The sequence below is a fragment of the Pangasianodon hypophthalmus genome, chromosome 11 (genome assembly GCF_027358585.1).
Source record: "Pangasianodon hypophthalmus isolate fPanHyp1 chromosome 11, fPanHyp1.pri, whole genome shotgun sequence".
Classification (NCBI taxonomy): Eukaryota; Metazoa; Chordata; class Actinopteri; order Siluriformes; family Pangasiidae; genus Pangasianodon; species Pangasianodon hypophthalmus.
Genome location: NC_069720.1, coordinates 20,459,582 through 20,486,618, shown reverse-complemented (window position 1 = coordinate 20,486,618; position 27,037 = coordinate 20,459,582). Strand labels below are relative to the sequence as shown.

General features: G+C 37.2%; 2 protein-coding genes across 2 annotated transcripts; both read left to right on the top strand.

The window, feature by feature from the left end:
* Positions 1-1,757: 1,757 nt before the first annotated feature.
* ptbp1b (polypyrimidine tract binding protein 1b) lies at positions 1,758-14,405 on the top strand. Its single transcript, XM_034308714.2, has 16 exons — positions 1,758-1,866; positions 2,419-2,469; positions 3,581-3,611; positions 6,586-6,646; positions 6,723-6,895; positions 7,289-7,435; positions 8,305-8,460; positions 8,593-8,703; positions 9,044-9,224; positions 9,349-9,429; positions 9,545-9,693; positions 10,909-10,942; positions 11,800-11,892; positions 12,058-12,274; positions 12,356-12,433; positions 12,542-14,405. Exons 1-16 carry the CDS (start codon positions 1,859-1,861, stop codon positions 12,672-12,674), a joined length of 1,704 nt encoding a protein of 567 aa, XP_034164605.1. The 5' UTR covers positions 1,758-1,858; the 3' UTR covers positions 12,675-14,405.
* A 4,610-nt stretch (positions 14,406-19,015) lies between these two features.
* fam174c (family with sequence similarity 174 member C) lies at positions 19,016-26,629 on the top strand. The gene is made up of 4 exons (XM_026933252.3): positions 19,016-19,441; positions 22,387-22,515; positions 22,904-22,934; positions 24,426-26,629. The coding sequence occupies exons 1-3, from the start codon at positions 19,185-19,187 to the stop codon at positions 22,905-22,907; spliced, it is 390 nt and encodes a 129-aa protein (XP_026789053.1). The 5' UTR covers positions 19,016-19,184; the 3' UTR covers positions 22,908-22,934; positions 24,426-26,629.
* Positions 26,630-27,037: the final 408 nt, after the last annotated feature.

Sequence of the window (27,037 nt, the reverse complement as noted above, 5' to 3'; positions counted from 1 at the left end):
TAAAGAAATATTAATTTTGTGTTGGTTTTTACAGCTGTTTTTGTTTAGACATGGTATTTGCATTCCCATCTTTGGTACCGAACCTCATTTCACTTAGACACAATAAGTATCAGTTTTTCTTGCTGGCCTGTAATCCATTATTTATCTTGAACCAGGTGTGTAACCTGTACCTGTCTAGAAACCCAGTGGAATTATTCATAATGATACCTGACTCCAAGCCCTTATTCGAGAAGGCAGTAGGAGAAGAAGAAGAGTTTAGTGTCCTTACGGATGTTTCAAAAGATGTTTTGGTGGGCTAAAATTATAATAATAAAAATTCTGTTCTTGTACTTTTCAATGCATTTATTCATTTTTTTTAAAAGAATCATTAATAGCTTATTAATTTAATTGGATTCTCATTAACTGTGGCAGAAAAAAATTGAAGTCTGTGTATATAGAAACATTTAAAAATAACACCAAATTATATACAGTACTCGATAAGATCACAAAATACAGCTAGTTTAAGATTTAAAGTATGATAATTCTAATAATAGTGACACACCGAGAATCCTATCCATTTCATTTCCTTTACATGTAGATATCTTACAGCTAGGCCGGTATACTGAACTTTGTTTAGTGGTTAAACATGTATGGCGTGTCTCTGTAAAAGATAAGTAGGAAATTGTCTACGCCAGGTGGTCAGATGACTCCGTCTCAGTGCAAAGGTTTCCAGGGACATCAGTATGAATTAGGTTTCTTTTTGATGCCATGGATGGCTAAAATTTAATGGACAATCCAAGATAACAGTCTGATCAGAAGACTGTCAGCGTCTTTTGTCCATTTACCTATCTGCCCTCCTGAAACCCTGGCTGTTACTCTAATTTGGTCAGAATTGTATACCCATTTTGCTAGAGTCAGTGCTTTAAAATGCATATTAATAATTTTTTTTTGTTTGTGAGTGTTGTAGGAAATAAGGTAACACTTTTTTAAATCTTCTTACGGCCATAACAGTCATATGTCAATTGAAGATACCTTCAAAACTCTAACTATAGTGGGTATTTACAAGTTCTTTGGAAGGTAAATGGTACTATCCTGCTGGAAAATCCAGTTTAGTCTGATTAGCAATCAGCTACCAAATCACAGGCCGAGCTGGTCAAGCTGGAAGACCACGGTCAATAAATGTTTTTGACTTACTGATGCTTTATTTTCTTCAAAATGACTTGTCTATGTTGTAGCATTAGTAGTTCTAGTAAGTCAGAAACTGCTGCCTTTCTACCAGCGCTTACGAGCTAGTAAAGATGGTCTTGCTGTGTTTTGGTCGCCTGTCATACCTAAACTGACATTTTCATCGGGGTAGCTTTCAAATGAGGTTCTACTTGAAACCCTTTTGAAAGAGAAACCATGTGTTATAAGGTTCCACAGACAGTATATCAGAATATACTTGCTAGGTGAAGTTCTGTATAAAAGCATTAAGGGGGCCTCCAGGGGGACTAGCTGACTGACCACAGTGTGCCTAAAAATACAGGCTAATTATTTCCTTAGAAACACACATTATACTTTGGGCATATCTAAATGTAATGTGGTTATATCTTACAACTAAATGTAGCGTAATTTACGGAAAAAGCAACATATAAAAACACGAACTTGTGCTATAGCAACTCTTGTCTGTTCACACGAAACCTGTAGCCGCCCTTTGCTTTCATGTCGAGTCTCGTCCAATCAGAAATCAGTTCGTGTCTCAGCCGCCCACTGCACTCGCGCGCCCCAATCACCGCGAGCTGCCGAGTGTCTTCAGAGCGCGCCGCCATTTTGTCGGGGTATAAGAAAACTCCGCCAAGCCACAAAGTTCCTGGTTAGACCTCAAGTTCCTCTTTGTGCAATGGACGGGTAAGTTTATTGTTACCTTTTACTCTAAAAAAAAAACAATAAAACATTTTTTCCGTCCAGTTCTTTTCGCGGTTTTGTGTGTTTCTGTTTTTTTTCCCGGATAGTTAGTGACTAGTGGAGTTGGTGTTGGTTTAGTTTAGTAACTTGTACAAGCTAAGCGTTTGCGCTCGCGGGTTGCGATGGAAACCAACCGAATCCTCCACGCATCACTGTCTGCTCTAGGTGATAGCAGTTTGTTAGCGTTTACCTGATTACAGGTTGTTTTTCCCCCCTTTCTATTTATACTAAGTTGTTTCAAGCGCGTTTGCATGATATTTGTAGTTTTGTACCCTTAGCTAAAAAGGAATCAACATCCGTACCTGCTCCTAGCTAACGTAACTTACCGATTAGCCGCACGCGTAAACGTTACCGATTGTTAGCCTCGGATTTTCCGGTTACCTGTTGCATTGCATTCGAGCACATTTCCAGACAGACATTTGTAATGTGTTAGCAGTAACTTGAGTCTGATTTGATTTGTTTTTCTGTGGCATTGACATGTTTCTCTCTATGCAGCCGCCTAGAGACTGACTTGTATCCTATGGGATCGAGTTACGCAGAATTAGAGTAAGTGCAGTACAGTTTTCCTGGAAGACTGTCTCATGGTTCATTCAATCATGCCATTTTATTTTGCTGTAACTTTTTTTTTTTATCTTAAAGTAGCCTTTATTGGCCAAGACACGTTATTGTTGCAAGCAGGGTATTGCTACAGTTCCCCAAGTCTAACTGTATACCAAACTATTGTTTTCTAACTTTCCTGAAGTTACTTTCCAGTGAGTCTCTTTTTTTTTGTTGTTGTTATTGTTATTGTAGATGCTTAAGAAGGCTCTTTTTAAAAAAAGTTTTATCGCTTTTTATCCCTGATCTAGATTTTAAGAATGGTACCCATTTGGTTGTTTCTATTTTTAGATGAGTTTTTGTCTTATTATTTCCTCAAGAGGCGTTTTCACCAGAAGCCTCACATGCTGTGGCCCAGCCAAGCTTCCTGTATCCGCCACGTTTTACAAAAAAACCAAAAAAAACAAAAACCCAACAACAAGGCACATGACTTGCTCTTATTTGGGGTTTATTTGAACAAGCTTTAAGTAACTTAGCTGTGAAAGCAGCTCTGGGCTCGTGGTGTTTCCTGTAAGGAGGAACAGGATGTTGGGGGGTGGATAAGGGCGTCTGAGCCTGGCCCTAAAATGCCGCTCATATTTTCTTAACTTGCTGTGGGAAGAGAAGCACAGGCTGTAGTTTAGACTGTCCAGTCCACCCCCATACTATCTGCACTGAGAATTATTGCCTCAACTCAGCTTTTTTTTTTTTTTCCCTGAAAATGCCTCTTGTTTCAAGTGAGACTTGGTGAAGTAGGCCCTACAGCATTTTTTTCCCTAGTTTGGGTAGATTCACATCCTTCCTTCGTGATGGTACAAGCCATATTCATAGCATTGGTGTCCCAAATTAATTTGACATTTCTGTCATTCCTACTACTGTAGGGTTTATTAAAAAAAAAAAAAAAAAAGTTTCACGTTCAGTTTTGTTTCAAAATGATAAATCCTCGACACAATGATAACACTGACTGGAATTCAGTGCTGCTTGTAAAGTCTTTTTCCTCATTCTGTTTAAATGTTTGTGTCATTCAGCATTTCAGCATTTCCTTCCATCTTGTCTGATCTTACCTTTATGTTCTTTACAGCGTTGTCCATGATATTGCAGTTGGAACAAAGGTAGGCATTGGGTGTTTTTTTTTTTTTTTTGTCCTGTGTGTGTTCACTGATTAAGTTTTCTGCAAACTGACTATATTGCTCATTCCTTTAGTTCTTTTTTTTTTTTTTTTTTTTTTTTTAAAACCTTACTTGGTTGCCTGTTTGTGTATCTGAAGGGTGTAGTTTTCTCCACTCCCTTCAAACCAGCATGACTTTTCACTCTGCGCCTAATGTAGGCACAGAGGAATTGGAGTGAGTTTGCCAAGTTTAAGTCTCTAGTGGGTGTCTCATGTTTTTTCTTGTCAGTTATGTTGTTCTACTTAAGGATTTCAGTTGAGATTAAAGATGGGCATGAGAAGTTTGCCCTTTGCTGTATTTCTCCACATTCCTTGCTTGAATGGGCCTGTGCGTTGAACTGTTTGTGCTGATGGCATTAAGTAGCAAAACTCATCAGCGTCTTGGATCAACTGACATTGGTTAACATGTTACGTGCATTCCTCTCTGGTCTCTCACTAAAGATAATCACGTGTGGTATGTAGCTAGCTGGGAGGACCTGGAGTGTTCAGAACAAAGGAGCGATTCATAGGCACCATTGACCTGACTGGCTTGTATGTTTCAAAGCCACTGAGTGGCCTGAAACGTCATTACATTTTCTAAGACATTATAATGCAAGAAGATTTCTCTACAGCCTATATTTTGACAATTGGTTGAGTTTTAGTTAGTCTTCAAATCGTTGAATCATGGGAGAAAGCTTGTGGATGAGATGCATGCCAGTTTCTCTTATTTACCTGGTTATCTCTGTGTACAAGATAATTCCTAGTATTTTGGTGCAGTATGGTATCTGAACTTAGTATTTTCATTATCTATCTGAATGAGGGTTTAAAAGGCTATAAAATGTGCAGGTCCTACAGGTGAGCTGTTTTCCTGAACTAATTATTTTCATTAAAATGGATGTTTTAGAAAGTCCACAGTTTGATTAATGTGTAGAAGTAAAGTCTTGTGTTGAAGTAAAATGCAGAAGTAATTTTGTAGAAATAAATTCTGTATTTAAGAAAGGGATTTTTTTTTCTTTTCTTCCCCATCTCCATCTGATCAGTTTCTACGTGGCTAGTTGTTGGGTATTTTCATTGATGCAGGAGGGTTTGTGGTCTTTAGTGATCATTTTCACCTGTCCTCTCAAATGTACCTAAGGGCTGGTTTGCATTATGCCAGCTGATTGTTTGCCTTAACTGTGTGAGTAGACATGTTTTAAAATGCATTCCTCAAAAATGGGCTTTGGGTGTTGACACGATGACATGAATAGAGCCTATTCATTACATGCAAATATGTTTGCCTCTCCCCTATGGACACACATGTTGCTCTTGGGTTTGTTCAGCTCTGCTGATTAGAGAGAAGGTGGTTGGGGGAAGTGCTAATGGGTCAGGTTATTGCTTACTTGATACACTCATGCCTCTTGTGCTTAATTTAATTTGAAAGCAGGTGTAGAGCATGGTGTGTACTAGGTTTAAAAAAAAAAAAAAAAAAAAAAAAAAAAAAAACTCCTGAAAGCCTTATAACCTCTATGCCTGGGGTGGTAAATCTTTGATGGGCTCTAACAGTAGACGAAACATTACACCTGGACCCCTGAAGACAATCGGCCCTGTGTATTCAAGCCCGAGAGCACAGGGTTGGGTTTCAGTCACCTGCAGCCGTAGACACAAGGTCTCCATGGTGAGCGAATGACAATCAGGGCGCTCATGGTAACAGCCACATTCTCGCTGTGAATCATTGCAGCCTCCTGCCCTCCTCCCTTTTTCCACACCTTTAGAACCTCTTTAACCTGGTTTCGTGTCATTTGCCAGGCCCTGCAGTGTCATAGTCTCAAAATTTCCCAGTTTTGTGTCCTTCCTTCTTGTTAACCGTTGAAATGACTTTAGGTTGAATGAATGAATTAGGTTTCACATGCTTATGATTTTAATTGTCTTTACTTGTAAGAGCATGCCTGATTAAAGCAGACTCAGCAGTCAGGCTTTTTTTTTTTAGGTTGTAAAGAAAGTGTTGGGGAGTGGCTTTATTGCTAAAACCAACATGAAGTGGTTAAGCAATGACGTTCAGTAAACGTTTAGCCTACCCACCCTTTTTTTGGCCCCACAGTCCTTAGTGGTGCCCTCACTCTACAGCTCTCCATATGGTTCTAATTATTGATTGCTGTAGCAGTGGAATTTTAAATGTGTGGTGGAGGATGCATGCATGTGGCTCTGCTGGCTCCATTAGGCTGCTGAAATTGGGTGGCATGAAATGGCTGACTATGCCTGTGGAGTATTCTGGGATGGCTACGTCCACCATAGACTGTTGCTAAAAAAAATATGCCCACTGCAGAAAGCATTCTGCACTTTGTTTTTTAAATTCACTTTTATTTTGGCAAATTTGTACAACTGCATCAGAGTTAGTTTTTTTTATTTATTTATTTATTTTTTTTTGTTCCACCCACCACCAAAATCAAACCGTACCAGTATGTGCTGTCTTTTTCACTCTTACAAGTATCTTGCAAATGTGAGTCCTCCCACTCATTCCTCTTGTCTGATGACCCAGAAACCCGTGTATCCCTCACACCCCCACCTGCTATTAAAACTTGAGTCTCCTTTCTTGTTCTTTGGCTGGTGGGGTTGGGGAATGTTTAGGGCTGCTGGTTAATATGAACCTGCCTTTTGCACAGAATGACTGCTCATTTTCACAATGCCTACTTTTTTTTTTTTTCTTTTCTTTAAAAACAACACAAAGTGAGTAAAATATAGCCCAAAGCTGTCCTTATTAGGTCAGCTAGCTGACTCTGTTGTAGAATTGTGACTACTCCGACACTTCCTGAACATTTCAGCATGTCCCTTCTTGTTTCCGCTGTGTAGGGGCTTGTCTGTTTGATTTGATACTGTGTGGAATGCCTGTGCATATGTAGGCTGCCTGTTTGCTGTGTTGCTACTGATTGACAAATGTGTTTTTTTTTTTTTTTTTTTTAAAGAGAGGATCTGACGAACTTTTCTCCTGTGTTTCCAACGGGCCATATATCATGAGTTCAGCAGGTATGTTTTGGAGAAACATGACCTCATTTTGCGTGCATCTCAGCAAATTGGTCTAATGATGCACTCTCTATCCCAGCTAATGGCAACGACAGCAAGAAGTTCAAAGGTGACATCAGAAGTCCCGGTATTCCATCCCGCGTCATACATGTACGCAAGCTCCCCAGTGACATCAATGAAGCTGAGGTCATTTCTCTAGGCCTTCCCTTTGGCAAAGTCACCAACCTGCTCATGCTGAAAGGAAAGAACCAGGTACTCATGTACTTCTCAAAACCTTTATAATGAGGGTGAATACTGAATAGAGACAACCCGGACGACCTGTTCATATTTAAATTCTTTATGTAAATTTACGTTTATTCATTTGGATCCCAACGGGGAGATCATTAATCTGAAGCTTTGTTCAGACTAGTTCTCATACCACTAAACAAAATGCTACATATGGTTTTGGCAGCAATTTTTTGTTCATGCTTGATGAACCCAAGCCAAAATTACCAAATTTGAATAGCTAGTACTCAGACGCATGGTCTTACTTAATATGTAACTCTTTTAAACATCTTCCATATATAAATGTGGAAATGGTTGCAATAGTGTAAACGGACAGTAAAACCAAAAACAAAGTTTGCTGACGGTGTTTCATGTGTCTAGGCTTTCCTTGAGATGAATACAGAGGAGGCAGCCCAGACTATGGTCAGCTATTACTCCTCAGTCACACCAGTGATCAGGAATCATCCCATCTTTATGCAGTACTCCAACCACAAGGAACTGAAAACGGACAACTCACCAAATCAAGTGGTATGTGTTCAGTAAAAGCTTGTGGCTTTCTCATCCAATCTTTTCCATTCTCCACCCTCTGTGCTATTTTCACCTCTTATTTCTGAGTTATTGCATGCTAACAATCTACATATTTGACAAAACTGACAAACTGAATAATCAAAAATGAATGGTCTAAGTAAATATTCTAAAACTTGTATCTATTAGGGTTGTGTTGTCGTGCAGCTGTGATTACTGTTTCTCCAGCTGCACTGGAATGTTAATATGGACTGATGAACTTGTTTACTAGCTTGCATGAAGCTTGTCGTTTTTTTTTTTTTTTTTTTTGAGGGGGAGACCAAAAGTTTATCCTTCTTTTCTAAACACATTCTTAGTGGGGACATCATGCTGTTTGCTCTTAATGCATTCTGCAGCTGAGGCTTATCTACCTACTGATTCCATTGGTGGTTACTTGGTTTGTTCTTCTGGTTGTGTAATCTGTTTAAATAAGCATTTAAGAGTCTTCTTTCCTCAAGATAAATTATTTAAGTGAAGTTGCACAGTAATAGGTAATCAATTATTCAGGCAATTTAAGAACAAATTAACTTGGCTGGACAACCTTTCTGTTTCATGTTATATTTCTTAATGTTTAAATGTACTGTCTTTTTTTTATTTTTGTAAAGATGGACTTGAATAATCAATCAATACTGTCCTGTGTTGTCTAATGCAATAAGTTGCATTATGGTCCAAGTGATGCAATATTTTGTTCCTGATGCAACTTGACTTGACTTGGAGTAGGCATTCATGTTCATGCCATCTTGCTTTTAAAATGAAAGAGAAAGCTGGATAATTCAGGTAGACCACTGCTTTTTGATCAAACACTTTCTTCTCTGTCCTATTTTTAACATCAGAGAGCACAGGCAGCACTGCAGGCTGTAAATGCTGTCCAGACAGGCGGCATGTCATTAGGTGGTGTAGAAGCAGGCGGTGCGAGCGGCCCTAGCCCTGTCCTCAGAGTGGTGGTGGAGAACCTCTTCTACCCAGTCACCCTGGATGTTCTGCACCAGGCAGGTTTTTCTTTCTTTGTTAGAAGCTGTACCTTGTTGAATTTGATTTGGCTATATATGGGCATTTCTTTTGCTCTGCTTATGATGCGTTACATTGGGTTTTGTTGTTTAATGTTTTGGTGTCTTCCACAGATCTTTTCCAAGTTTGGCACTGTTTTGAAAGTGATTACTTTTACCAAGAACAACCAGTTCCAAGCTCTTCTACAGTTTGCTGATGGTCTTACTGCTCAGCATGCAAAGTTGGTGAGTGGCTCCATCTAGAGGGCACTTGTGTTAATATCTAGTATTTAATTGTTTCGTGCAGCCTGAGTATTACCTAGATAGTTTTTGTACATATTACATTTATTTTCTGTGTATTCCAAGGTGTGTACTATCATGGACATTAAAATTGATTTAACACTTGACACTACAATTAAATGATTTCCCTTTTGTATATGTTTTAGTCTTTGGAATGCTTATAGGTTTTTATAATAATGACATGAGCATTAGCAACCTGGGGGAGCAAATTCTGTATACTGAATTTAGACTAATATGACTAATTTTTAAGCAACTCCTGTTATTTAACTTTGTGGTCATTACACAGGCTCTGGATGGACAGAACATCTACAATGCATGCTGCACTCTGCGCATCAGTTTTTCCAAGCTCACCAGTTTGAACGTTAAGTACAACAACGACAAGAGTCGGGACTACACACGGCCTGACCTGCCTTCAGGAGACGGCCAGCCCGCTATTGACCACCATGCGATGGCAACAGCTGCATTTGGTAAGATTTAACCAACACCTGAGTGCCATTTTATCACCTTTTATCATGATAGTCTCGGGTTCACTTCTGCAGCACTGCTCTAATCGTTTTATGCCCAGAGTGAATATTCAGTTTATGTCTGCAGCTACTCCCGGGATCATTTCTGCTGCGCCGTACGCCGGTGCCCATGCCTTCCCCCCAGCTTTTGCCATTCAGCAGGCTGCAGGTTTGTGGACATCACAAGCCTTACTATTTTCACTTATTCGATTTGCTGACAGTAAACACAGGAGTTGACTGTTGGACAATGTGCTGATATTTTTCTTTCTTTCTTTCTCTCTCAGGCTTGACCATGCCAGGTGTTCCTGGAGCCCTGGCCTCTTTGGCCATTCCCAGTGCAGCGGCAGCAGCTGCTGCAGCAGCGGGCAGACTGGGTTTCCCTACTCTTCCCGCTGGCCACTGTGTCATGCTGGTCAGCAACTTGAATCCTGAGGTTAGTGACATGCATCTACATTACTTAGCAAATAGGCTTCGTGGTTTCATACAAGTGTCGATCATAGATAATTTTATACAATGTTTTGGTGATGATCCTTTCAAGAGCAGTTTCTTTTTATTTGGAATTAAGATTTAGTGTACTATGCATAGGTTAGGACTGAAGATTATTTTGAATTTATAACTTGGCCTTTTTTTTTTTTTTTTTTTTTTTTTATTTTATTTTTTTTTTTTTTTTAAAAAGCCAAATTTGGTCCCATTAAGCAGTTCATATAAAGTTTTCTGTTAATTGTACTTAACTTGAATGCATTCTGTATACTGTCTAGAATGGCACTTTTAAATTTCAGGTAACTGAAGCTTTGCTTTTGTTTCCTCCCAGTGTTCAGGCCTTCTTTTTAATTTTGTAATCTTATTTCCTAACGTCCCTAAGTTACTATAAGCTTCATAGCTTTTTTTTTTTCTTTTCTTTTTTTTTAAGCTGATCCATTTTACCAGAATATTCTCACCCATTTACACAAGTTCGAGTATTGAGAGATTATTTTATGAAAGTTCGGCAGCTGCATAACATATATCAAAAAAACAAAAGTGGCTTGTTTGAAACGCCAGAAGCTTTAAACCCTTTGAGATTTCTTCATTATTTAATGAAAAGTTGATACAATGAACTTGTAAATGGTTTGATTATTCTTTTAAAAAGGCTCTAGCAAATAAGCTTATCTTTTGTTGTCTTGAGCAATTTATTAATTTAATTTTTGCAAGAAAAACAACACTTTCTTCTGTTGGATTAGTTTCTGTAAAAGTTAACCTGTACACTATTGTATTTCCATATGTATACTGACTTTGTTTTTTACCTCCTGTTCTCTCCCTCCCCAATCCCCATACCCCATTTTTTTTTTCTTTTTTTTTTTTTCTTTTGCAACCATGTCTGCCTGCCAAATGGCTGCCCACATGTGTTCCACTCATTTTTATTTTTACATCATCAAACACACATACAAACATACTTACACTGAACACGATTCACTCCTTACACTTTCATGTCCACCTCTCCCCTCCTCTTTCTTCTCCCAATCCATTAACCATCTTCATGATCCAACCACCGTTTTTTCGCCATTTCCCGTGGAACTGCCTCCTCGCTGTGGATATGTTGAACCTCCATTCTGCCTCCGATCTTTACCTCTCCCTTCTTCCCTCCGCTGCCTTCCTCTGCTGTCCTCTAAAGAGAGTTACGCCCCAATGCCTCTTTATTCTTTTCGGTATGTTATCCTTAGCATCTTTTGTTATCACTTGTTTGTTCTGTTCTTTCAATTTCTTCCCTCACAAGGCATTTTGAGTGCTTGTGTGTTTTCTGCTGTTGTGTGTGCTGAGATGAGATACGATCCAAAAAGTTGCAGCACTCGCCAAAACTCTGTTTTTAGGCGTGTTTTAGATTTGTGACCATTATGGTACACTCCAAAACTGACTGAGATGCTGTATCTTTTTGAGCTTTAATAGACTGTTTATCATTTATGATGCATGCTTTTGAAATTGTTTTGCATGTCTTTTGAGGGAAGCTTTTAAACTTTGGTTAATAGTCAAGACTCCTGTCATTTATCCATTTGTTAAAACAGCTTTGTTTTTGTTTCTTTTTTTGTTTTTTTTGTTTTTTTTCCCCCCACCAAACCTTTTGACCTGAAGCTAGCCTTCTTACCATGGAGTTTCACTTTTTCTCAATTCATACATTAAGGATGGCAATGCAAAAGTCCATTCCTCTTTCGCAGTCTGTAAAATTGCCCACTTTTTTCCCATCTGTCCTTTTGGCTATAAATTTTTTTTTTTTTTTTTAAACCTTGCCAAGTATCTTAAATACTTTAACACTGAATTTACCTGGGTAGACCTGTGCATAGGTCATGTCCAACTGCAATAGGTAACATTCGGCTAAAAAAGATCTATTGAAGTTTTACATATTTCAATGGCACCTTTTGTCTATAAGAAGGAGACTGCACTCTGTTTGATGGAGTGTCTTGATTGTAACCCTAAGCTTACTGATGGAATTGTTTGTTGTTTTTTTAAATGGTTGTATAGTACATTTTATATTTCGTGTCTAACCATATTTCTCCTTTGTCTTCACAAGGTGTATATGGTGATGTGATAAGAGTAAAAATTATGTTCAACAAAAAGGAGAATGCCCTTATCCAAATGTCCGATGGCACTCAGGCTCAGCTAGGTGAACATCTCCCATTATTGGTTATTTATCAACACATTAAGTTATTTGATGCAGGTTATTTTTATGGCATCAACTTTACGATTAGACATATCAACTTGCAGGTATAGCAACTTCCTTGGCAAGTGTTTAAATTACCATATTGTGTATGAATTTCTCTTCCCCTAGCTATGAGCCATTTGAATGGACAGAAGTTGTATGGACGGGCGCTGCGCATCACTTTATCCAAACACACGACTGTTCAGCTGCCACGTGAGGGACATGAGGATCAGGGCCTCACTAAGGATTACAGTAACTCTCCTCTCCATCGTTTTAAGAAGCCTGGCTCCAAAAACTACTCCAACATCTTCCCGCCCTCCTCAACTCTGCACCTCTCCAACATCCCGTAAGCAAAGATATGGTTTCTGCTTAGTTGTTTGTTTTTAAAAAGAGCTGCATGTTAACTTGTGCCTTCTGTCTTTAATAGCCCTTCAGTCGTTGAAGATGATCTCAAGATGCTTTTTGCCAGCTCTGGTGCTGTGGTCAAGAACTTTAAGTTCTTTCAGTAGGTTCCTCACAGTGCATTAAACTTCACTGGTTAATACTTCAATTTTTTTTCCCTCTTCCTCCTCCTCCGTATTTTCTTGTATGCTAACATGATGTCTGCTTTCAGGAAAGACCGCAAGATGGCTCTGATTCAAATGGGTTCAGTGGAGGAAGCAATCGAGTCCCTCATTGAGTTCCACAACCATGATCTTGGTGAGAACCACCATCTTAGAGTGTCCTTCTCCAAGTCAACTATTTGAACAGGATAAAAGTGACTGCAGCTGGAATGAGTCATTTAAAGACGTACAGTAAAGTTGCTGACTTGTCAGAAGCCTCAACCACAAAACTTTCATCATTCCACTATTGTATTTATAAGTAATATCTAGTGGTTCATATATAACATTTTAATTTTTTAAATGCCTGTAAGGATGATTGTCTATCTGTAATCACACCTCTTGAGCCTTTTATAAGTTTCCGAAGATTTTGCATTGGTAGACCCTTGCCTTGAAAGTGCTGCTCTGAATTTCTTTTTTTCCCCCCCAGAAGTACTTTTTGTGCCTTACATTATCTTGCAGCTAAGCGCTTTCTGATATCGTATAAACAATGTTGTCTGATACGACACCAATGTTTGTAAAGACTTTAGTTTACAATCCATGTGTGTATCCTCATGTAGCTGAATTGAGAGGTTAGTTTTGTTTCATACAGCTGCAGGGCTTTTTTGATAAATCATTGCCTTAAGGCCAGTTCCCTTTTGCTTTCTACATTCCCGGTAGCTCTGAGTCTTATCACATACTGTAACGATAGACATAGACTGTTTACATTCCTTTTTTTATTTAATGCAATAATTTGTGTACAAATCATATTGTAAGTATGTTTGTGTTTTGATGCTGTTGGCCATTGCATGTTGGCCTTTGGTCAGTGGCTTGCTCACTTCTTTGCCTATACAATTTGTTCTGTATTTTTCATAGACCTTAAGTATTGCCTTAATGTATCACAAGGCATTGTTTTGTAACTATTCTATTATAATGCCTGATATTTGGTGTATTCTTGAACCTTTTTATATGTACACTACAGCTTGAAACCAAAGCATCTATTCAGCTTTCAGTTATGAGACTATTGTATTCCTCCCAATTAGAATTGGCCAGATAGAAATATAGAAGTGTTCATGTGGCTTGTGTTTATGGAAAAAAAAAAAAAAAAAAATTATATGTTGGGAATCACTTGCTTTTTAGGGTTTATTTCTCTTACCAACCAGTAACTATAATTTGCGATTTTGCTTACTGCATGCTGATTGCTTGCTGTAAGTTGGCTCTTTTTTTTTTTTTCTACTGCTCACATTTGTTTTCTTGTAGTCCTGCAATCTGTGCATTTTAGTTACATGTCTTTTGATTGGGATACTGTCTTATTTCTTTTAAATAGATTTCTTAATCTTGGCCGCATATACAGTAGAGTATGGTGGTTTTTTATGAAACAGGACTTTCATGAGCATATTAGGTTTTTGACTGTGCATGGGACCAATGTCTTTGCTTTCCAGAAAAGACTTACCTTAAGCATTCCACAGCACAGATTTCCTAATCTTTACATTTTTTTTAAAGTGAAAATAACGTGACCAGTTGCCATGTTTTGGAAGACCATATAATCCAGTCTCTTGAAAATGGCAGGTCTTATGCATCTGCACAGCATTTGCCTTTAACGGTTTTAATGATTACTTTTTCTTAAAGTGGATAGATGAGGTGTAAATACTATTTTTATACCACAATGTTAAGAAGCAATAGATTTTTTTTTTTTATATCTGAAAGCCAATGTATATTTTGATTACATTAATGGACCATGAGCATGCAAAAAAAACCAAAAAAAAATATTGGATTTATTAAAAAAAAAAAAAAAAAGTAGGATTATACAACCTTTTCCAAATCTAATGTTTCTTATACAGTCCTTCAAATGGATATTGTACTTTCTATTTATCTTCATTAAACATTTGTTTACTGGAATGCTGTCTAGAAGTTTTCATTGTTGTGAATAGTGTTGTAACTAGTATTAGTAGTAAAAGCTCTATTTCAGTCAGGGTGGGTAAGCAGACAAATTTAAAAAAAAAAGTGAATATTCCTAGACAAGGCAAGACTCCTCTTCGCTGCATTTCTTGCAATCAAATGTAACATCATGTAAGGTCATGCTTCTCTGATCATCCTCCCAAAAATAATGGTAAGAATCAGAAATGATCATTGGTGCACACTAACCCTATTAAATGGAAAATTATCTCTCGACATAGAAACCATAAAAGTCACTTACTGCCACAACTTGATTATGGCATACAGTATTGTAAGAGAAATATGTTACTGGTTTCTTATATAGTTGTGGAATAAATAATTGTGTGTGTTAAGCAATTAAAATAATTATAAAAGTAAATAATTTAATGTGTATTATATTTCATATTGACAACGATGTCATTTCCGGCAAGGACCTTTAGTTTTTTTTGTGATGCAATATTGGAGCGAAACAGTTTTTTGACCGTGTAACATTTTCCAGTTAATTTTGTTATTAGTCTTTACCTAAAGAAAGTTACTGGACTACGGAATGTTATTCGAGTTCAAATCACGCTCAGACATGAAGAAGCAAGAAAGATGAGAATTTAAACGGATTACTATCACAAGTATATAGTTTTATTATGCCAATTTTTTTTGTTAACAATCAACTCCCATTTTTATGTTTAACTTAAATGTATGAGTTTATGGTTACACACTGTCACTGACACAAAATATAGGAATTGTAAATATTGTAATTTATTTATTTAAAAAGGCATATAAAGAAGAATCATGGGTGTTCATACAGAAAAAGGAATTTGTAATTAATTAAATTTGTTGAAAATGGTTAGTAGCATAGATGACAGTGGAGATATCAAGGCAGACAAAATTTGCTCTAAACAAACAGGGACCCTTGTAACTAATAATCTTGCTTCAGCAACCTCCACAGGTGGGGTTGAGATGGTATCAAGCTAAATAATTGTATTTGTCTGTGTCCATCACCACAGCATAAACAAAATTAATGTTGTTTTTCATGATCTTTTCAGGTACATAATTCATGGATTTATTAAAGACACTATCTTTGACATAGTAATAGACATGTTCACAAAACAGCTTCACAGAAATATGGATGTAGATTTATTTACTCTAATGAACAAGCCAGAGGCAACAGTGACAAGAAAAGAACTCCTTGAGATGACAAGTGGAAGAAACCTTGAGAAGAACCAGACTCAAAAGGGAAGCCATCTTCTACTGGGTGACGCTGGATAGTGGGATTCTTCTGTATACTATAAAGTCAAACAGCACTGTGTTGAAAGGATTTTCTGAGTGATTTGGCTTCATACAGTGTTTTGATCTTCGTCACTTTCCAGCTGTGCCATCTCCACTGAGCATAATGGTCTTTCTTAGGTACAAGACTACAGTGTGCAGGTGAAATTATCTGCTAAAGAAAGCCTGAGTCTTGGAAATAAACTGTTTTTGGAAAGTGCAAATCTTTCAAGTATCCATGTAGGACCATCCACGGCAGCAGATAGTGAGTTACAAGTGTTGAAGCCCCAAGCAGGAGAAGAATTAGGATAAATCAGGCAGGTCTGGAAGGTGAGAGAAGCCCGAGAAGCACAGTAGAAGTGTGTCAGGATCAAGCAGATCAGACAGCAGGAGCACATGTACAGCTCAATAGAGACAGAATCGATCATTAAGTGTATCATATGGTTGCCTAAAAGGGGGTTTACTATGATCAGTGCATATCCCGGGATTCGGGCAGGTCTAGTTAAAAGGATCATAGAATAAATAATGCATCTCGTTCATGTTCATGACACCTGTGACTGTATTTTACATGTGTCTTCTTTATAGACTGAATGAATATATTGTCTGGGTTAGAAAAAAATCAGCCCCAGGGCGACTTCCTCATACAATTACATGTATTTTCTTTTGACCATTGGTGGTGCTGTTGCACTTGTTTCCAGAAAAATCCAAAATAATTCTTTGGAAGATAAAAAAGACAGGGGCCTGCTAGCCCATTTATACCAGCCTTTATTTATTTATTTATTTAAGAGAAAGAAACACCGACAAATAACATAACGTCATGGATAACACCAAAAACTTTATCTTTTAGCTTTTTCTCCTTGTTTCTTTATCTTTCTCTATTCTATACACTGATCTGCCATAACATTATGACCACTGACACTGAATATTGATTATCTCGTTACAATAGCACCTGTCATGGGTTGAGATATATTAGGCAGCAAGTGACCAATCAGTTCTTGAAGTTGATGTGTTGGAAACAGGAAAAATGGGCAAGCGTAAGGATCAGAGAGACTTTGACAACGGCCAAATTGTGATGGCTAGATGACTGGGTCAGAGCATCTTTAAAATGGCAGGCCTTGTGGGTTGTTCCCGGTATGCAGTGGTTAGTACCTACCAAAAGTGGTCCAAGGAAGAACAACCAGTGAACTAGCGACAGGGTCATTGGTGCCCAAGGCTCACTGATGCGCGTGGGGATTGAAGGCTAGTCCGTCTGGTCTGATCCCACAGAAGAGCTATTGTAGCACAAATTGCTGAAAAGTTAAAGCTGGCTATGATAGAAAGGTGTCCCACAGTGCATCACAGCTTGCTGCATATGGGGCTGTGTGGCCACAGACCTGTCAGAGTGCCCATGCTGAACTCTGTCCACTGCCAAAAGTGCCTACAATGGACAGGTGAGCATCAGAACTGGATCACATTTATCACATAAATCACATTTTCTTTTACATCATATGGAAGGCCGGGTGTGTGTGCATCGTTTACCTGGGGAAGAGATGGCACCAGCATGCACTATGGGAAGAATGCAAGCTGGTGGAGGCAGTGTGATGCTCTGGGCAATGTTCTGCTGGGAAACTTTGGGTCCTGGCATTCATGTGGATGCTATTTTGACACATACCACCTACCTAAACATTGTTGGAGACCAGGTACACCCCTTCATGGCAACGGTATTCCCTAATGGAAGTGACCTCTTTCGGCAGGATAATGCGCCCTGCCACACTGTAAAAATTGTTCAGGAATGGTTCGAGGAACATGACAAAGAGTTCAAGGTGTGGACTTGACCTCCAAATTCCCCAGATCTCAATCCAATCGAACATCTGTGGGGTGTGCTGGCCATCAAGTCCGATCCATGGAGGCCCCACCTCGCAACTTACAGGACTTAAAGGATCTGCTGTTAACGTCTTTGTGCCAGATACCACAGCACACCTTCAGGGATCTAGTGGAGTCCATGCCTCGATGGGTCAGGGCTGTTTTGGCAGCAAAAGGGGGACCAACACAATATTAGGCAGGTGGTCATAATGTTATGGCTGATCGGTGTATGTTTATCCACTTCCATATTCAGCGCAAACCACTGTACTGAATAGTATGTCTGTAAAGTGCACCACTATTGATAATGGTACACTAGGTGGTGTGGAGTGTGTGGCATAGTATATTGAATAGATTTGGGGCATAGCCATGATAAATCACATTCCCATCACTCATACTCTTTTATTCCACCTCATCAGAACTGTTTCAAATTTTACTGACAAAATACAATTTGAAGTGGTCATGTTTTGTTTCGTATGCTTGTTATACAGCCCTCAGTCTTTTTAAAGGGTCCACCAGCTTAACATATCTTGATTTTTTCAGTTTTATCTCACTTTTGCTTGCAAAAATGGTCCAGCTATATCAAATTGCAAGGAGATATCCTGTGCACAACTTTCTTCAAGTCAAGGGTTTTGATAAGATTCAGATCTGGGCTCTGACTGGGCCATTCCAAAACATTCTTCTGAAGCCGTGTTGACTTGGATTTGTGCTTTGGATTGTTATCATGCTTGAAGGTGAAATTATTCTTCATCTTCAGCTGTCTAACAGAGGCCTGCAGGTTTTGTGCCAAATTTGTGATTCCCTCCATCTTGACCAGAGCCCCAGTCCCAGCTGAAGAGAAGCAGTCTCATAGCATGATGCTGCCACCACCATGCTTCACCATGGTAATGGTGTTCTTTGGGTGATAAGCTGTCTTGCTTTTGTGCCAAACATATCTTTTTTTTATTATTAATTAGTGTGTGTGTGTGTGTGTGTGTGAGAAGGGGTTTCTGTCTAGCCACCCCACCCCATAGTTCAGTCGTGAAGAATATAAGAAATTGTTGTTACATGCAGGTTACTGAAAGTTTTTATTGTTTTCTTTTTTTCGCCCTTAAAATGATTCTGTTTTTCAGTTGAACTTTGTTGGTTGTTGTGTCACATTAAAGATGGAAAAAGATCTGGCATGATTTATCATGGTTCCATTTTTTATATTACAAAATCTTACAATTTTAACAGGGGTGTGTAGACTTTTTATATCTAATGTAGCTCGCTTCTGGTCCAATGAGCTGCCTTCAGAAGCTAATGTTTTTATGTAAATAATTTACATAAATGCATGGAATTAGATAAACCGCAAGAAATGCTCTACTACAGAACCTGAACTGTTTCGTGTGTAGAAAAGTAGTTTTTTTAAATTAATTAAATATTTAAATACAGCTTTTTCTTAAATACGTTGTTCGTGACTATTTCCCGTCCGGACAGAATTGACTGGTGCACCGAAAGTGATGTCGTCATCATTCGGAAACAGGAAGTACCGTGACAGCGTTAGAGACAGATAGCTAACCGGACTTTAAGTTGTTGTTAAACCGGTTCCATTCAAAACGGCAAGACGACAATTTTTCCTTGTACATATACGTGTGCGTACATTTCCGTATAAAAGGAGTCGCAATGAAAGAGATAGCTTTCGTTTTGGTTTATTGTTTACTGACCATTTCTTTGGTCGAAGGCGATTTGAGTACCAAAGCGGCGGAAGATGGAAACGGTACCGTTATCGTCGCTACGCACAAACCCGCGAGCACTAAACACTCCGGGAACTTCACTTTAAACAGTCTGGAACTGGAGGGGTCCATGATCCAGAGGGCTTTGTACGTGCTTATCGGCATCACTATTATAGGAGTGCTTTATTTCCTTGTTCGAGCGGTTCGGTGAGTCTGCGCAGGTTACGCTTTTTACGCTCATTGATACCTACAATACACCTAAAACCACACGTTACTAATGTACTGAATAGCGTCACATGTTCCTATCGTAGCGTAACATTTGGACATGCAAAAAATTCATAATCATATTAATAAACAACTGCCAAATCTCTCACACACCATCTACTACTGCCTGAAGGATAACACAGTAACAACAACAACAACAATAATAACGATAAACTACACAATCATCTTTTACATTAAATCTCTGCTAAAAAAAAACTAGAATTTGTATTGGTTTTAATGGTTATATTGGGAGTTGTATTGGTTTTAATGGTTATAATGGGAATTGTATTGGTTTTAATGGTTACAGTGGGAGTTGTAATGGTATTAATGGTTATATTGGGAATTGTAATGGTATTAATGGTTATAATGGGAGTTGTATTGGTTTTAATGGTTATAATGGGAATTGTATTGGTTTTAATGGTTATATTGGGAGTCGTATTGGTTTTAATGGTTATATTGGGAATTGTATTGGTATTAATGGTTATAATGGGAGTTGTATTGGTTTTAATGGTTATAATGGGAGTTGTAATGGTTTTAATGGTTATAATGGGAGTTGTATTGGTTTTAATGGTTATAATGGGAATTGTATTGGTTTTAATGGTTATAATGGGAGTTGTATTGGTTTTAATGGTTATAATGGGAATTGTATTGGTTTTAATGCTTATAATGGGAATTGTAATGGTTTTAATGGTTATAATGGGAATTGTATTGGTTTTAATGGTTATAATGGGAATTGTATTGGTTTTAATGGTTATAATGGGAGTTGTATTGGTTTTAATGGTTACAATGGGAGTTGTATTGGTTTTAATGGTTATAATGGGAATTGTAATGGTATTAATGGTTATATTGGGAGTTGTATTGGTTTTAATGGTTATATTGGGAATTGTATTGGTTTTAATGGTTATATTGGGAGTTGTATTGGTTTTAATGCTTATAATGGGAGTTGTATTGGTTTTAATGGTTATAATGGGAGTTGTATTGGTTTTAATGGAAACTGTAATGGTTCCTGTGGGTCACTACTCGTAATTTGTTGCCTTCTACTGGTGGATACCATTAAGGACCAGTAATGGTAATGGTTTTAATGGTTATAATGGGAATTGTAATGGTATTAATGGTTATAATGGGAATTGTATTGGTTTTAATGGTTATAATGGGAATTGTAATGGTTTTAATGGTTATAATGGGAATTGTATTGGTTTTAATGGTTATAATGGGAATTGTATTGGTTTTAATGGTTATAATGGGAGTTGTATTGGTTTTAATGGTTACAATGGGAGTTGTATTGGTTTTAATGGTTATAATGGGAATTGTAATGGTATTAATGGTTATAATGGGAATTGTAATGGTATTAATGGTTATATTGGGAGTTGTATTGGTTTTAATGGTTATATTGGGAATTGTATTGGTTTTAATGGTTATATTGGGAGTTGTATTGGTTTTAATGGTTATAATGGGAATTGTAATGGTTTTAATGGTTATAATGGGAGTTGTATTGGTTTTAATGGTTATAATGGGAATTGCAATGGTATTAATGGTTATATTGGGAGTTGTATTGGTTTTAATGGTTATATTGGGAATTGTATTGGTTTTAATGGTTATATTGGGAGTTGTATTGGTTTTAATGCTTATAATGGGAGTTGTATTGGTTTTAATGGTTATAATGAGAGTTGTATTGGTTTTAATGGAAACTGTAATGGTTCCTGTGGGTCACTACTCGTAATTTGTTGCCTTCTACTGGTGGATACCATTAAGGACCAGTAATGGTAATGGTTTTAATGGTTATAATGGGAATTGTAATGGTATTAATGGTTATAATGGGAATTGTATTGGTTTTAATGGTTATAATGGGAATTGTAATGGTTTTAATGGTTATAATGGGAATTGTATTGGTTTTAATGGTTATAATGGGAATTGTATTGGTTTTAATGGTTATAATGGGAGTTGTATTGGTTTTAATGGTTACAATGGGAGTTGTATTGGTTTTAATGGTTATAATGGGAATTGTAATGGTATTAATGGTTATAATGGGAATTGTAATGGTATTAATGGTTATATTGGGAGTTGTATTGGTTTTAATGGTTATATTGGGAATTGTATTGGTTTTAATGGTTATATTGGGAGTTGTATTGGTTTTAATGGTTATAATGGGAGTTGTATTGGTTTTAATGGTTATATTGGGAATTGTATTGGTTTTAATGCTTATATTGGGAGTTGTATTGGTTTTAATGCTTATAATGGGAGTTGTATTGGTTTTAATGCTTATAATGGGAGTTGTATTGGTTTTAATGGTTATATTGGGAATTGTATTGGTTTTAATGCTTATAATGGGAGTTGTATTGGTTTTAATGGTTATAATGAGAGTTGTATTGGTTTTAATGGAAACTGTAATGGTTCCTGTGGGTCACTACTCGTAATTTGTTGCCTTCTACTGGTGGATACCATTAAGGACCAGTAATGGTAATGGTTTTAATGGTTAGCTGATGGTTTGTAATGGTATTTGTAGTGGAAACTATTCAAATTTCTGTGATGGTTTCTGTTGTGTTTTTCAGCATGTTTCCGGCTCTATAGAAACCCGTTATGAGGAAACAGTTTACCACAGATTCCTGTCTTCTTTCAAAACCCCCATGCGTTAATATTAAAGCGCAGAGTCTTCATTTAAATCAGTTGTTCAATATTGTGATTCTTTTCATCGTACACAGCAGTTATAGGGTTTCTGCGTCACATTAAGCCTTGTTAAGCTTTTTACTTCACTAATGTGAAAATGTTTGTGTATTTTTTTGGTACTGTGTTTATGACAATGTGACTGTGTGAGAGAGAGTTGGTGGTGCTTCATTGGGGGGAAAAAAGTTGACAAAATGTAACTTATGGCTATATTCATATGGTTTTAGTCTGAAGAAATCTTCCACACCAAGAAAAAAATATGGACTTCTAGCAAACTACGACGACACAATGGAGATGGCACAGCTGGAAAGTGACGAAGACGACAACACTGTTTATGAAGCCAAATCACTGAGAAGGTGTGTGTGTGTTTATATCTTGGTGGAGACAAATTATCTCAAATATATCTCCACAAGGCTAGGAACACGTGAGACACATTTGGCTGGTCTCTATAAGGAAAACTGCTTTTATTTAGAAAGCTAAAAGAGCCAGAATGTTTCCTTTTGTTACTGAGGTTAATGTTGGGGTTAGATTTAGCTGTAGCATAACATTACTTAGCTGCATTGATAGTTATGTTAATGGAAAGTCATTATAAGACTAGTAAAACAAACCTGTTTGTATGTGCGTAAGAAAACCTGCCGCTCTGTAAAACTGTCATCTTTAGCCTCTTTAGTCCACGCTTACACTTTTGTATAGAGATGTTTATGCCATCGGTTTGCTGATTTTGTTCGTTTGTGTGTTTATCAGATGAGTCCTGAGGGCCAAGAGGACGCTGAAGGTAATGAACACATTTTATTTTTGAATATTGCTTCTATATGTTACTGTTGGATGATAAAGAACAGTGTTATTGGACGTTATCATGTGCAGCAGTGCCTGCTATAAATGGGCCAGCAAGGCTAAACCTCTCTTTCATTCAAAAATAAAAAGACATCAGTTATAAGCCTTTATTTTTGGCATCCAAAATCAGATTATTTGCTGTTAATAAAAGTCTCAAGGGAACTAAGTGCAACAACACCACCAATGGTCTTAAAAAAATGCACAGAATGGTATGAAGAAGTGACGCTGGGGCTGATTTCTCTGTAGCTCAGACTGGAGATTCACACAACCTCTCACTGACAGTCATGTGATTACACAGAGTGATATTTTTCAGAGCATGTCGCTGACACATCCGTAACACGCCATCAGTAGCGACTGAGAAGACGCGTGTCAAATATAGTTGTGGGTGTAACGAACACGACCAAAGTGGATTATTTACTCCATTATCATTTTTTTCCCCAAATACATTTTGGAAGGAAAATTAAAACTAATCACACGTTGTCTAATCAACAGAAAAGGACAGATGATAGAACTGCAAATTTTGTGTTTTTTTTTTTTTTCACGGAAATAGCTTTTCTACAACTTTTCAGCAAGGTTACAGCTTTTCCGTTTATCATGTTTGATATTCAGAGGAAACCGCATAAATGCAGTAGACCATTATGGACTTGAAACACAAAAAAATTTGAAATCATGAATACAGCTGCCTTAAAAGTCTGGTTTAAGCAGCGACGTTGTTTACCCACTTGTTAAAATCATATGTACATCTGGAGCATTAAAACTGACATCCACTAAATGGCACATCAGAGCCAAAACATCCCAGTCCATCTGGTTTCCAAGTCGAAACTGATTTTATGCAAAGCAAGGTTAAACGCACTGACAAACCTTGCTTCTTTTTATAACTTTCCGCTGTCGTCATGATTGTTGTCATGATCTGCGTCTCAAATAGAAAACTTTCACCTTACATTAAAAAAAAAAAGAAAAGAAAAAACACTTGAATATTCAAAAGACTGGTACACAAAACAGACCTTTCATGAGGTTTGAAGGCTACATAGGAGATTTTTAAAATTCAAACAGCAGTCAAGAGGTGGAGACAGTGTCACATGGTGCTATACTGCCTTCATTATTTATTATGCAATGGTATTGCATCATGCAGATGCGTAGCAATAATTTCTGAGGACGTGCACAAACAATGCTCCAAACGACTGCAGGATATACATGGCAGCCATCTTGTTTACGAGTAGAGAAAAGCTGTAATACAGCCTTAAGTGTGTGTGTAATAGTTTGCGCCACATTATGCTTATTATGCCATCAATGAGAAATTGACATATAATGCGTTACTCAACTCGAGCTATTGATATTAGTAGATATTAGTAGATATTAGTAGATATTAGATATTAGCACTCTCATCTAAGCAGCCGTCACTGATCATGCCTGTTTTTTTTTTTTTTTTCAGCAATAAAGTGGAACGGACCAAAAAATGACCAAAAAGACCATCTCACAGTTTATTCGTTGGAAAGATGGACCTCGGGCTGTGGTGTGTTTTGAGTAATCCTGTTCTCTTTGGTCCTGTTTTATACTAAAACTGCTTACCACAAGCCCCTCTGCAGCTGTGAAACTGCGGAACGAGTTCCTGGAGATGCGATAATTGTGTTTTGATTTTTTCCTCACTTTTGCTTTCAATGATTTTGTTTTAATTTTCCTTTTTTTTTAATGCTATGACATGCATACTATTTTACCATGTGTGTTTAATATGTGCATATTACAGCATTCTGGAGCATATGGTCTAATGTAACAGAGCTGCACGATATTGATACAATATTATTATATTGCTTGTCAGTATAATATCAGTATTGTAAAAGCGAGTATTGTGATAACGGTTAACAATCAAAACACTGTGCAGCTCTGTGGCATGTCCTCGAGGCTGCTTTTTCTTGATTAAAAGCTGGGTTATACAGGGTTATTGTGCTGTTCTGGAAAATGATGGAATTTATATATGCACTCATATCCAGACCTGAAGAAAAAGTATGGAAATTGTATGGATTTTTTTTGTTTCAGGTTTGTTTTTGTTACCAGGGTAACAGATTTGTAAATCTTTAGTTCTCTGCACTAAAGGAACATCTCTAATTCATATTACATTTAATGTTTTTTTTTCTTTTTCAGTACACAGAAAGGAAAATTGAACACAGAAAATCCTGAAAGTTTATAATTTAGTAATGAAGTCTGCAGAAGGTGTATTATTTTTTTCAGCTGAAAATGACAAGAGCCTTCTACACTTGGGGAAAAAAGGGTTAGGGTTGGGATTTTTTTTTTTTTGCAGCTTCGTTATAGCTTGTCTATCATCTGCAGGAGGCCATTAGAAGAGAATGAACCCAAACTGAGATGCAAATGTAACTCTAATTTACCTTCACTACTGAAACAATGTAGAGGAAAAGCTATATGTTGTTAAAAAAAAAAAACAACCCTAAATGTAATGCATTTTCTGCCTGAGTATAGTAGAAAGAAAACATTTGGTTGTGTTTATTTACATATTTTAACATTCCCTTAAATTAATTTCGCACACCTCATTAAAACTTTAAATTCTTTATTGCTTGTTCTTCACTAATGGAAAGGAAGAAAGCGTGTTGATAAATTGAAGGCATGAGAATTTGGTTTCCTATTTAATTTTTTTTTTTTTTAAACTGAACATTTGCTTTTCCGTGCACTAAGGGTGGCTTCACTAACTCGAACTGATTTTTTTGGTTGATCATGTAAGTGTGCTAGACTTCTGTTTATTTTCTATTCATTTCATTCATGCTGTATCGAAATGTTCCTCATCTCTGGTTCCTTCTTTGCTTCACAGTGAACATGGGTGTATCTTTTTCTTTCGAGTCGTTGACCATGAAACAATACATTTCTGTCTTTAATATTCCTCGGTTTGGTGAAGGTAGCTGTATTTTTTTTTTTTCCCTTTTAGTCTTGAGTGAAAGTTAGAAGACGAGCTCAATATTGATGCAAGTGTTTAGTGTTTTTCATGTGGGTGGATGCATGAGAAAAAAAAAAAGCTCCAGGTCAATATTTGGTGTTTAACATTCAGAAATTGTGCCTTTTAAGTGTTTTCTATTTAGATGGGCTGTAATTCAAAGTGATCTGTGACTCAAAACATGTTTTCTGCATTCCTATATTGTGAAAGCTTTAAATTTCTTTGTAAAAAGAGTAAAAAAAAAAAAAAAACATACTTAATATATTTCTAAAACAACCTTTAAAAAGTTCTATAAATGACTGGAATATTGATTGACATGTTTTTGTCAATATTTTGTTATTAAAGCTTTAAAGATGAAGCCAAATTGGGAGGTTATTGGTCAAATATCATTCACGCTGATTTGTGCACACTTTTCACACAAACTAATAGGAAACTAACTAATGTTCTTACACACACACACACACACACACACACACACACACACACACACACACACACACAAAACACCATTCCCTCTGATTGGCTGAATGTTTACTTCTATTTGGAGTCCAGTTATTTGTGCAGTATAATTCATTCAAATGGATCCCATGCTGTGATGTTTTAGGGGGCTGTGCCTCTGTCGCTCTTATTGAAGCTCTGCTGTTGACGATTAACAGCATTTTCTGGAGGTTTTTTTGAAATAAAGAGCCTTTAGCTAAGTGTGTGTTGATACATTCTTTCAAGGTCACTGCCTTGCGAACAGAAAACACTGACAAAATATTTTTACATCCTGTCTATGATTCTGACATTTTTAGCTAACAGCTGTCATGATTAAATATGTAAATATATTTTCTGTTAATTAATACCACTTTTACAATAATAATATAAGTAACAACACACACACTGTCGTTTATTACTGAATTTGTCGGAATTACGCTTCTGTGTTCATGAATGGAGCAACAGAAAAGCAAGTACTAAGTCCAAGTATGTAGACGCCTGACTATCACACCCATATGTGGTTCTTCCTCAAACTGTTGCCACAAAGTTGGAGGCACATGATTATCTAGCATGTCGTTGTATGGTGTAGAATTACAATTTCTCTTCACTGGAAGTAAGAGGCTCAAACT